The following is a 13,707-nucleotide window of genomic DNA, read 5'->3' as shown; positions in this document are numbered from 1 at the left end:
ACACTAGGTGGATGTATGTATGTATTGTAAGGAACTCATGGTGGAAACAGTAAAGACAGACACAAGTGATCACAGCTCAAGGGTGTTTATTAAACTGTATATGCAGGTTGGAAAAACACCTAATCTAAACCTAAATCTAAGATGGGAGCAAGCTACGACCATCAAATAATAATAAGGCAGTCCTAGTGGCGTCTTGTCAAATAAAAGGGCCTGAAAAAAAACTATTGCCAATCCTTACTATAAATACAAAAAGAGTGTGGGATAGGATTCACAAGAAAGAAAGAAGTGTTCACAAATGATAAGTCAGGATGTGGTAGCCAGGGGTCTCCCTTCCCCACGTTTTGAGCACAGGACAAAGCAGGACTCCTGAGCACAGCACACTCTCGAGCTTTCCCACCACGAGACGACAGTTCCATTCTCAGCTATCAGGACCTACGGTGGTTAAGTCTCTTTTCTACAAAAAGTCTCCTCCCTCCGAGGACCTGATGTGTTCAAAATAACAAACAAAAACTTCCTTTCCGCATGCACATTGGGTGATGACTTTTCACCGTGCATCCCCCTCTTCTGGGTTCAGATCTACAAACGTTCCTAGCTGATTTCACTAGGGTGATGGTTCTTTACCCCTGAGTCTCACTGTTCCGGGCTCAGACCCCTATAGAATGTCGGCTTCCCTCTGTCGGGTTCACTATGGCTTGGATTCAAAAAGATTACCTCTGCTACATTCACGTTCGTTGGTTGATGGCTTTTCACCCCTGGATCCCCCTCTTTCAGGTTCAGACCCTTCTTGAATGTTTGCCTCCCTCCGTCTGGTTCACTACGGCTTGGTGTCCAAAACAATTTCACCTTTCGCATTCACAATTCTTAATGTCTTTTTTAACAATCCACTGTGGAAATCTCTCTGTCGGGTTCAATCTTGTCACCACAATGTTCATTGGGGCCTCATGCTTTGGCCCTTTCTGTCGGCATCCCTCCGTCGGGTTCACTCTTGCCAACACAATGGGCCTCATTACGAGCTTGCCAGTCCAGATACAACGGTACCAGTAAGCTTGCCGATACCGTTGTATTCGTACCGGCAAACTCTGAGTTGTGCTCGTGGGTGCCTTTCATTCTGCCAGGTCTGACCTGGCAGAATGAAAGGCACCCGCGAGCCCAGCATGCCTGTGCTACAGGCATCCCCATCCCCATTGAGCCTGGGGCTCAAATGGGAATGGGGATCACCCGGTTCCGGCACCCACTAAAGGGCAATTACCGGGTCCGGCGGGGCCGGAATACCCCGGTAATTGCCCATTCGCGGGTGCCAGACTTTCTTGCAAGTTTGGAGGTAGCCTTGCCGGTTTTACCGGCAAGTCTACCTCCAAACTTGTAATTGGGCACAATGTTCCTTCTCCTTTCACTTTATGCAGGATTCATTTCCCTTAGCTTTCCAATGGTTGTCGGTCAAAGATTTTAGACTGTACAGAGAATCTTGCTAGATACCTGTATGACCACGTTCACCTTTTCCTTGCGGCTTTCCCAAGGCCTTATGGTATCTGTAGTTTCTACAATTGGGGAATTAACCAGAGGCTCTCGAGTGAGCACCCACGTGGTGCTGGACCCCTCTGCAGATGGTATTCCCCTTAGGACTTAATAGTTCTGTGATTTTCCCTTAATTTGTTATTGGCTACTTTCGTTCAACGCAGTTCGGTTTCTTATTGGTTCTCCCCTTGACTCACCAGCTGTTATGAACCGCTTGGCTTTTCTTGTCTCTGGAGTTAAGGATGGTACCACGGTAGTGTCTCTACCTGTCCTGATTATCAGTGTACGAGGGCTTTGTGTATCGTTGACATCTGCTGCAACAAATGCTGGCTATTGTTCGTGGTCTTACGAATCCTTTCACTGAGGATTCGCGGTTTTGGGTCAGAAAGGGCAAGGTTGCTTCTCTCGTTGTCGCCCCTTCGGTTCTCACTGCCTTTCTCCTCCTCTTGTTTTGCCGTACAGGGATATCTGTCTCGTTGTGTGCTCTCGTGCTCCACCTTTTATCACTGTGGGGAAGGGAAAGGGCCATCAGGTGTATGTGATTCTGGTCAATTGCCTGAATTTGCCTGACCCTTGTTTTTGGACATGTCAGGTAAACGGCTCTGGTGTCAGTCCGTTGTATTTCGCGGTGTTTGAAAGTGTTAGTGTCGGAATAGGTGGGGGCTAGAGTTTCTGAGTATCTACGTGGTAGGTTGGGGAAAAGGTGTTGGAAAAAGGGGGATACCACGTTTCACCCATCAGTGTCCCACTTCCACTCTCCAAGGACCCCTCATCCAGGTGATCATCCCTCAGTGGTCCACCCACAGGAATTGGATCAAATAGTGATGGCTGAGTCCTGGCCACATGGATAACAAATCCCCTGGGGACTATTCGGGGAGACACCTTGGCCCGAGGCATCTGGGCACTGAAGGAGAGAAACCAGGGAAAATCAAAGAAACAACCAAAAACATAAACAGGGGGAAACAGAAGAAGAAACAGATTAGGTGTTGGATAATAAGGTCTTTAGTTGCTTTGGAAAATGGATATGCTCAGGTAGAGCAAAGAACGCCAAAGGGAAAGCATTCCAAAGCCTTGGGGGCCTGGCCCAAAAAGGAGCAGCCTCCTGATCTGGACTTGTGTAATCGTGGTACAACAGGTGAAATTTTTATCTTGCTAGATTATTTATAATTCTGATCTGTTTATTTTTGTGTACTACTGTATATGCCCTTTTATGTAATTTGATTTTATGTGTAACTCGTCATTCTTGTAATTTTCACTACTGTACAGCTAACTGTGTAACCAAGAAACTGCATATCCTTATAGTCTGCGCCCAGTTACCCCCGGGTTGGGAGTGCATTATAAATAAATAAACAAACAAACAAACAACAAGGAGCGTAGACTGCAGGAAGGAGTATATGCTTTAAGTTTGTGGCACAGAAAAATAGGGCCATTCGAGTACAAGGCCCTGTGAACAATACACAGGATCTTGAACTCGATCCGTCTACTAACCAGAAGCCATTGTAGTTTACTCAATAAAGTGGTGACGTGCTCACATCGGGGAGCCCCTATGGCTAAACTGGCTGCAGCATTCGGAAAGATCTGGAGTCTATGGATAAGATAAAGTGGTTGACCTAGGTAGATCCCATTTCAATAATCAAGAGACCCTATTGTAGAAGAAGTAACCAAGTAACCACTGTGGCTCGGCAGGTAGAAGGAAGAAAAGGCAGAACTTTCCTAAGTAGTTTTAGTTTGAGTAAACCTGTGCTACACAGGGACGGGCACCTTAGTGGTCACCCCTAGAGGACAGTCCCTTGTCACTCTCCACACAGATGCTGTAAAGGCCCTGCCCTTCTGGTAGGGGTGGCAGCAGCGTCACAGGTTGAGGGGTGGGCCCAAAATAACCCCCTTTATGAAAGTCGAGTAGCATCACTCAGGTTGTTTAGCAGGCCAAAGCTTCGGTACCCTCCCACCCAATCCCTACAGGACGCACCATTGTAATTGTCTGACATTGTGTACCTAACATGTGTTTGTTTTCGCATAAGTCTCAAATGCGGATGGGCAGAGTTACAGTGTTATCCCAAACAGAATAACCAGCCACTGAAAGAGAATAAAAGTGGGCTGCACTCACATACCCTGGGGCTGAGCCATGACGGCTGGACTCAGGAAGACCGCGACTGTACTCTTTTCTGTAGAAGAGAGGGCAGTCAAAAGCACTGATTGACAAATAGGGCAGACCAGGTCATTAAAATAACTATGCCCCGGAAGTAATACATCCGGAAGTGACCTGTTCACCCTGAACAAAATTGCCCGGAATAGAACCCTTTACACTGGAAGTAAATCAACAAAGTGTCACTGCTGTCAATCAGAAATTATTAGATGCACATCATAGCTCTCAACTCACACGCTTTTGGCGGGTGTCACCCGCCTTGTAAACAGCTGACTCACCCAGCTAGTCTCCAGCAAGCCCATTCATTTCAATGGGCCTCTCACCCACCAAAACAAAATCGGGTGTTTTCAGCCGCCTTTGTGACACAAATGGTTGAGAGCTATCTGCAAATTAATAATGCTAAGGTTTGTGTTTCACATGTAAACTAACTCTAAATGAATTTAATAAAAACCTGCAGCCTTTTGATTATCCTATCACCTTTGTGTCTTGTTTAGTTATGTGTCTTGGGGTTGCAAGGGCTGGATTGGATTATTCTGGGTTGTCACTGCTAAGCGCAAGAGAGCTTTGATATGCTGTTTGTAGCTTCAGTTGGGCTTCACTGCTGTCATCCAGGGAGTTATTCTATATGTGTTCTGCGGCTTAAAATATTATTGTTTCAGTTGACCGATTCGTTTGTATCGGATAATGGTAAACGTTAACCTCATGCAGAATGTCTGTCCTACTATTTCTATAAAATGCATTTCATAATAAACCTAAATGATATTGAATTGATTTTTTTTTCTCCAGGTCATATTTCCTTGCTGAAATGCCTTGGGCCCAGAAGCAAATTGCTGCCATGATGTATGAAAATCCACCTACATCTACATACGAAGAGGTACCAGAATACTCTTTTGAAATGAGTGCATTAAATTGCAGCATTGCTAACAAACATCCTACAGCAAAACCATAAAAATGCTAATTTGCTTTTGCATGCCAAACTGCACCACAGAATGGGGGAGTTGGGAAAGGAGATTGGGACAGATCACAAAAAAATGCAAAACAAACATTGGCAAACCATAACATTGGCAAAGTCATAAGGTTTTGGGTGAAATATGCCAAATGAAGTCTCAAATGTCCCAATGATGCCACCACATGCTTGGCATAGACCTCATATCATAAGGTATAATCCCACATGTGAATCTACTGTCATTATATGCCAGGTGCAAAATCAAATGCCCCAAGAATGTGCTTATCCATGCAAGGTGTTGCTACCCTTTATATATATTGGAGATTGGCGCTTTAGTGATACTCTGTAAAGGACTGAGGGGTGCAGCTGCCTACTGGTTGAACAGGAGTGGGGCTCGCACACTTACTCACTTACAAACATAACTGAGTTATTTACGTGTTCCAGATGTAAGCCTAGGGAGGACAGTGCCACCTGCTCACAGGACAGCGCCACCTGCTCACACGTATTGTGTGCGGTGCCTCCACTGGGAGTTAAGTCAGCGGCATACTCCCGCACTCCCGACCCGTGGACATAAGCACATATATGCAACCCGCCTAGCCGACATATGGAATATTATGATGGAACACATAAAACATTAATAAAGCCACAATTCACATAACCCTTATAAATACTGAATAAATAAAAAGAAATAAAATAAATAGTGCATCAACAGTGGGTTCATAAGTACGTTTCCCGATACCAACAGGCCAAACATTAAAAACAACCACACAGGTCTTAAATTGCTTTCTTAATACAAGGAGGATAATAAATACTTTTAAAATAGTGATTTTTCACAGTTTTCTAGGGGTAAAAGTCCCACCAGAGTCTGTCTACACGGTGTGCATCCCACTGAGTATGCATGACGCTAGCCTCCTCCTAGTTAGCCTCTGGTTCCTGTCATCAGCTACCCCAATTCACCTCATAGCGACTGACCACAATCAGTCAGACTACACTTCCAACGTCAAAAAAGACCTCCCCCATCTTGAGGACATCGAACCAACTACATTTCTTCCACCACTGAAGTATTGCTGCCGGCATTACACATTAAACCAACCTTATTTCTCCCAGAATTAATGCCAAGATCAAGCAAACATATTTCCAACCTAGATTGTCTCACCCCGAGTCAATGATCAAGCTACATGCCACCAAACATACACCTCCCAGCCTTGTGAGAACTGTCTCACATTATCAAGATCTTCAACCTTGTCCAAACTCGATTATTGTAATGCCCTCTGTGCAGGTGCCAGCAAACAAATCACTAACAAACTCCAAATTCTGCAAAATAATGCTCTTAGATCAGCACTGAGCATCTCGAGGAAAGACCATATTTCTGAGGCCAGAAGACAGCACAAATGGCTTTCCATCAAAGACAGGATTGAATTCAAAATAGTATCCATTACACAGAAATGTTTCAACAGCGCAGCCCCTTAGTATTTAAGAGAACTTATCAAAAGGACTTCACTGCGCCCGACCAGATTGGCCAACTCCTTTTTGTATCACTGTACCTAAATTCAACTTGTAAAAAGCTGGCAGCATTAGCTTCCCTGCTCAGGCTGCTCGAGCATGGAATGCCCTTCCCCTACATGTGCGTACCGATCAGACCTTCCAAAGCTTCAGAACAAAAACTAAAAAGTGGTTAGTTATGAATGATATCTAACCTCTGTACATTCCCATATCGTTCTCACGCATTTCTGTGGTATCATCCTAATGCACTTGTTGCCTCCCGGCAACTTATGTTCCCTCAACTGCCGTTGCCATTTGTAGCACATATGCAACTGCATTCTCGCTCTGTAGATTTGTCATGTTACTGTTTTTCTCAGAATGTCCTGCATCCCTTTCCTTTTGTATATTCCTATTATGTATTTTAACACCATATTCCAATGTATTGTAACTAAGAAATTGTATATTCACTGCCTTTTTGTAACTAAGAAACTGCATATTCTTGTAATGCGCCCAGATACCTCTGGGTGTGGAGCGCTCTATAAATAAATAAACAAACAAACCTTTCCTAATCCAGTCTCTCTAGGTCTGACTCTCTTACCCAGCATTAATGCGGAGATACTATTTCCTTTCATTAATACCACTGCTAACAGTATCCAGTCTTGGTACAGGCTGTCTACCAATAATAATCCTATATACTAAAAGACCAGATGTCTGGTTGTCTGATGCAGTCATGCGCAGTAGAGACTGCCCGCTTCGCCTGTTGTCACTGCTAGAGAAAGCTGTTGCCTTAGGTATAATGTATTAACAGTCTGGAAATTCCTTCCCTTACACATGTTGGCCCATTTATACAGGCGTTGACACTAGCATAAGGCCAGACAAAAAAGCCTGGGACGCCCCTACTTTTTATTGCCCCTACGGGTCGGCCATGTGTTTTTAAGCCTAAGTCGTTTGATTTTAGAAAAATTTCCTATGGACCTTACCCGGGTTTTCGTCCATTAAACGCACGCGAAAACAGGCATCAGGGAGCCGCCATTTTGTGATAATCCTATCATTTCCCCCAGCCCTGGCTGACCTGCTTTTGCGGCACTAAATCATATCCCCCGCCCCTGAGCCTGACATTATCAAAACATTCATATTCCCCGCCTCTCTCCATGGCGTTTCTCTGCTGCGTAGGCAAACGCGCCCAGTCGTCTTCTACGCGACTTCACACAGAACCCGGAAACCAGCACAGATCAACTCACAAAACAGCGCGCCACAATTCGGAATATGAAACTGTACTTTAAAATCAAACAGCAACACGGTACATTTGGTAAAGTACATTTATTTGACAATAAATGTTTATAGAATATTCAGCCATTGCCGTATGAACTCCGAATGCCATTTATTTTCTTTTATCTCTATCTGCAAATCCGTAAAAGTTTATCGTGAGTCACACGCTGTTCCTTTATGGTACACAGGGTGTTGGTTTTCGTTAAAACAAGCACTTTGGTCGCACGTTGAACCGCAAGGCTGTTCCATCAAGTAGGCACTAGGCTAGCGTAAAGGTTGATATGTTGCTTCTAGCTGCTAGTACCGCGTAAGGGCATATGGGCCCTTGGCGATCGTCCCATAAAATCATCAAAATGGTGCAGTTGTTTACATTAAGCTGCAGCTGGCGGTTGAAAAAACCATCTGCCGGTGTCTGAAACTGGTGGCAGTAGCAGTAGGGAAGGATATACCTGTTTTGAAAACATAAAATGTATAATTAGTCTTGCCAGCCGATCTTTATTAATATTATTCATTTTATTTATTACGGCCGAGCTGAAACTATTTGCTTTCAAGGATAGTGCAATGGAGTATGTTCGGCTCTAAAATCAATGCGAAAAGTAACAAAATAAATCGAGGTTAGTACACAATGAGAAATGACTTTTTGTCTACATGCGTGTGGAATGTGGACCTGCATGCCCATGTGCCCGCTACAAGGACGATCCCACAAACGTTTTCCTAGCTCTTCATTCATTCATTTATTCATGCATCCATTCATTAATTCTTCATTCCGGTATAAAAGCGTCTAAAGAGTTACTTACATTATATTTGCAATTTCCATTGTGTCTCTGCGTAATCCAGTCTGTAAATCCCACTGTGCTCTTGACAACGATTTTTCATATACTGAACTAACATGAAACTCGGTCTAGTTTCAGAATTTTCTGCCTTATCGTCTCATACGTTATTGCACCCCCCCTTCAAATGAAGTTCTTTCGGCATGGTCCCTGTCTCTCAAGGTCAAAAAACAATAGAACCTTATACTGCCAGTGCGAGTTGTGGGCCTCTTCAGGGCGCGAGCTGAAAATCAAAGCCGCTGACCTTCACTAGAAATGAGCATACATTCTTTCTTTGCAACATCCCGTAGTGAAGCCATCTGTGAGAACTTGAAGTTTCGAATCCATCTATGTACTGCGCCTCAATGTGCAAATGCGAACTGGCTTCTCTCCCATCTGCAACGGCTCGCTTGGCGCATTCTAAGGCCCCCAATTTTGTCCTCGTTGTCTGTTAGCTTTGAAGCCCCAAAGAACCATAACTATTGAGACTTTTCATTTTTTGCGGAAGGTCAGGGAAAGTATAAAGTACCCGAGGAGTTGAGGCCAAAGTGAGATTTATTGTTTGTTTGTTTTATTATTTGCAATACGCAAGCCTCCCCTCGGTTAACAGTGCGCAGCATTTACATGAGATTGCGAAAATTAAATACATCATCAAAAATATATACATACACATGTAGACAAGGTCAACAATATGAGGTGAATAGAGAGAGAATTCAAAGATGACACCCAGGTTGTTCGTCACCCACGATGGTGAAGGTAGGGGTTAGGGTTAGCGTACTTTGTATGCACACTGTACAATAACATTTATTTACAAAAAGACAATCGTATTACAATTATTTAAACCGGGATTTGTACTTCACAACCAGCTCTTCTTTGGGTGGACATGGCACAGTGGCAATGTTGGGTGGAAATGGATCAGTGCTCTGCACAGAAACATTAAAAATTCCATATCTGTGCTTCTCTAATACAGCAACAATAAGGCTTTTGACAAAGTCGAACTCCATTTCCTCATAGACTGGTTTGATCACCCATTGCTTACTTCTTTTTGAAAAGGCCTTAGTGTAGCGAGGCATCCTTATATTACCCGTAGTCCTAGATTGTTCACGGCCGAGATTCTCGTTATGGGCCAAGACGGCAAGTAGAGTCCTATGTCTCATGCCCTGTATGCTGAAATGCAAGCACTTTGGCCTGTACTTTAGGCACATATTGTGGAACACCTCCAAACCTCCTGTGTGACAGAATTCTGTCAGTCCCCTCAAATCTCTTGATAGAGTTTTATCGAAACAATCTTCTCAATGGCTTTGTGTGTCGGTGAAGATGGATTCAACCACTTCTTCTTCCGTGCCTCCACTGGGGGCAAAGGGCCATGTTCACATTGGTGGAAATGTAGGTTTTCTGACCAGCGGTGCACGTTGGTACAGTGGTGCATCAGTGACTGCCATTTTTCAAATAGTATTTCCACTGACCCTTCACAAGTTTTGGAGCTCCACCAAAGATGGTTGCTGATAGACTGGGACCACTCTGAAATACTTTCCAAACCTTTTTTTTTCCCCTGCAGCCGAGATTTTCTTATTGATTGATTTAGCAAGATGCCATACGTCAAATTGATGTTTAATATGTGGGAACTGCTCTCTCATTGTCTTGGCAATTGAAACATGTCTGTCCGTGGCTATGAGGTCGATGTGCATTCCCCTCGATTGTAGATATTCCACTGATTTTATAAATCCTAGTTTCTCCATGGCCACTGAGGATGTACATTGTGTTACCTGCACGACCACCGAACTCACAATCTTCTTACTATCCATGTCCTGAAAGTGGTAGGTGCAGTACTTGGCAGAAAATCCAGGGCTGTCGCACAGTCCATCGCCGGCTAGCCTGAATCGTTTTCCTTCGAATGTACTTGCTAGAGACAATTGTTCAATTTTCCAAGCATCACTAATGGCCGGAAACAGATAATCATGTTGGTATTTGTAGTACTGCGTTTTTGAAATGAAATGGAGTCCCACAAACTGAAAGAAAGACTCTAACTTTCTATAACTGGAGCCACTAAAAAGTGATGCAGCTGCACACAGTAGATTGCCTGCTGGCAGTTTCCCCAGCATCGGTTGTGCAGACCATGAGAACGTATGATGTAATCTACAGGCGGCATGTATTGTGACGTTACTGCCTTGTTTTTTCGAGTCACATGAATCAATGGCTTCCCACATACTTTCCCTCTGACGGAATGCCCACATTTCAGCATACTTATAATATCCATCAAACAACTGTCGAATACTATGTATTTGCCCTCTTTCATTAGACTGTCATCCTGCGTCAAAGTTGTTTCGGCCTGTGACGTTGAGGACATATCACCACATTTGAAAGAAATATCGCTGCTATCAAGTTCTGATGCGTCGGTGAATGCTGCTGCTGGTTCATTCTCTGTCATTTCAACATCTGCTACTTCAACATTGATGGGAGAACACAACAATGTCGACAGCTTTTTTGGTGGCAATTTTTTGGCGGGTGTAGATTGTGTGAATTGATCTGCGACTACTTCAGAGCTATCTTCAATACATCCAGTATCATGTTGTTGTGGTGGTGCGGTCAAACTGTAGCAATGGTCCAATACAACTTTGCTGGATTCTCCGGACACATTCAATTCATGTTCTGGCCATTGGACATGAGCATCCCGAGTCTCAACACGCTGCGTCTGAATTAATAGTTCCTCCATAGTGAAAATAGTCTGGCAAGCAACATTTCTCATTCGCTTCACTATCTGTGTATGTATAGTTCGGACACCGACGGGTAACTAGAGGACAGATTGGAAAAGGGATGTTCAGTTTAAACACAAGATAAAGTATAGTACAATTGACTGGAAAAAAACATAAAATAGTCCCCAGCACAAAAAACATTTCTAAAGTTATGAACTGTTTGTAACTAACCTTATCTTTGTTTCTTTTCTTTGCAAGTTTCTTGACTCGAACTTCAAGATCTGCACGTTGTTTCTCCAATTCGTTTCCGCATGTCTTCCCTTCCTCTGGCGCTGCAACAACTATATTTTCTGGATCCACATAGACAGCACGGAATGACGCTCCATCGACTCCCTGAAACATAGTACTTTCATTTCTATGTATCACAATATTGAAAACATAAAACACACGTGACGACGAACAAACAGGTACATCTCAATAGCTAAACGCGAATTAAACATTGTGTAGAACAATCAAACGACAAGTATTCCAGCTCTGAGGATCCAGTTCGATGGAACTGTCAGTATCCATACCTCTGGCTCCGAATGGACTTCCATGAATGATTGTATTGGAGAGGAGGCATCAGCAACTCCCTGAAACACAGTACTTGCATTAGTATGGTTTTCAATATTGTAAACATAACACACACTTGGGGTCGACGGCACAGTTACATATAAAGAGATAACCACAAATGATGCATTGTCTAAACGAATCAAGGAATATCTAAATATGATGAGATTTCATCGACTTATTTCTACGATTTATTTACATCTGCATCATCTAAATGGGATGTTGTGATTGTAGAGGAAGCCCCGTCGTCTCCCTGAAACGCAGTACTTGCGTTAATAAGGAAGAATCACGTCATATGATCACGCTCGATGGAGCTGTCAGTATCCATACCTTGTGCTGCTGAAGAATATCTAGGGATGTTGTAAATGTAGTGCGCACTTCCGAAAGCTGTTGCGCCGATTCGTATACGCAAGGCCCCGCTTCCACTTCCCCTGGAATTACTTGAATGTCAGGCTCCGCATGAAGTGCAGGGGTTGACGCTCCATCTACTGCCTGAAACATAGTACTTGCATTAGTAAGGATTACAATATTGAAAACATAACACACACTTGGGGTCGACCGCACAGGTACATATCAATGGCTAACCACAAATGAAACATTGTGTAGAACAATCAAACGACAAGTATTCCAGCTCTGATGATCTAGTTCGATGGAGCTGTCAGTGTACATACCTCGTGCTGCTGAAGAACATGTATGGATGTTGTAAATGTGGTGCGCACTTCCGAAAGCTGTTGTGCCGATTCGTATCCGCATGGTCCCGCTTCCCCTGGAATCACTTGAATGTTAGGCTCTGCATCAAGTGCGTGGGTTGACGCTTCAACAACTGCCTGAAACATAGTATTTGCATTAGTAACGATTACAATATTGAAAACACAACACACACTTGGGGTAGACCGCACAGGTACATATCAATGGCTAACCACAAATGAAACATGGTGTAGAACAATCAAACGACAAGTGTTCCAGTCCTGATGATCACGGTCGATGGAGCTGTCAGTATCCATACCTCGTGCTGCTGAAGAATATCTATGGATGTTGTCAATGTGGTGTACGCTTCAGCATCTCCCTGAAAGACAGTACTTGCATTAGTATGGATAACACTAATTATAACTGAAAACAAACACCAGGGGACGACAACTAAGGTGTATATCAATTGGAAAGCACTAACCAAACATTCGGTAAAATAATCACACGATACATAAAAACTATTACTTGACATGCATAAAACAAGTCTGTAGCGGAATAGCCAAGTGAGATTACCAGATACGCGCTAGAAGTGGTTGATAACTGCGAGCACGTCACGGATGTTGAATGTTCTTGCTTCAGATTCAAGGGATAGTCAAGCAGTAGTAAAGGTAAATTATTGTTTGATAAAGAAATGCCAATATTAAAAATTGCCATGTAAGGAGACAGAATACTTGGGAGTCGTGCTATTGAAAATGCACAATATAGCACAGTTCCCTGTGCCCATATATAGATTTTGTTTGTGGCTTATGAAATCGAAAAAAGAATATATTGATAAATGTCATTATTCAAAAAGCTATACACTCACATCAATGTCGAAAGTATTACACGGGACACAACACCTAAAATATCAATTAATCCATTCGGCTACCTACACACTACCGCAAGGCCTAAAGCTAAATCCGGACACTTGACTCACCAGTGGTGGAATGTGGACGAATAGAGTGGGAATAGCATTTGCGAGCAATTTTCGTGTAGTTCGCCGTTTATTCTTCTTTGTTACCCAAGATGTGGCGTACATTTTCGAGGAAAAGTGCTGGCTTCAGATGCGGTATCGATCACCCCTCTTGTCCTCTAAGACTTGTTGGACTCTACTTTCCAGCTCAACCAGTGGATATCCGCAATGTCTGACCCATTCTCTTATTCGATCAACAGCTTTAGGGAATACATGCATTGTAGTGCCTTCAGATTTAGCATGGGTCTTCGAAGGGCAACCGCTAATCGAACAGGCAGGCATTGGTGAAAATTCTGAAAAGTAAATATCGACATTATTATACAATCTTGATGAATAAAAATGTGATACAAAAGTAAATGAAACATACAATGTTCAATGCAAGGTTTGTTTTGGTCGCCGGAACTATACCAATTCATCATGTGAGGCTTAGTATTTGCATAAGTTGCAGAAATCTATAAATGATGTGACTAAACTCTGAACATGTGACTCGTCCCTTAGGATGTTCTTTCTTGCACGGGAAGGAAACATGCTTACATTAT

The 13,707-nt window shown here is 43.3% G+C and overlaps 1 protein-coding gene across 2 annotated transcripts in view; it reads left to right on the top strand.

Annotated features, from left to right (window-relative positions):
- Positions 1–13,707, top strand: part of RMDN1 (regulator of microtubule dynamics 1) — an 857,211-nt gene that overhangs the window by 434,297 nt on the left and 409,207 nt on the right. For both annotated transcript variants that reach the window (XM_069621304.1, XM_069621303.1), the window contains exon 6: positions 4,448–4,535. In XM_069621304.1, the coding sequence (XP_069477405.1) occupies positions 4,448–4,535 (88 nt within the window). The remainder of the gene's footprint in view (positions 1–4,447; positions 4,536–13,707) is intronic.

The sequence above is a fragment of the Ambystoma mexicanum genome, chromosome 5q (assembly GCF_040938575.1).
Source record: "Ambystoma mexicanum isolate Mex_15411 chromosome 5q, UKY_AmexF1_1, whole genome shotgun sequence".
Lineage (NCBI taxonomy): Eukaryota > Metazoa > Chordata > Amphibia > Caudata > Ambystomatidae > Ambystoma > Ambystoma mexicanum.
Note: the sequence above shows the minus strand (reverse complement) of the source record. Positions and strands in the feature narration are given on the sequence as shown.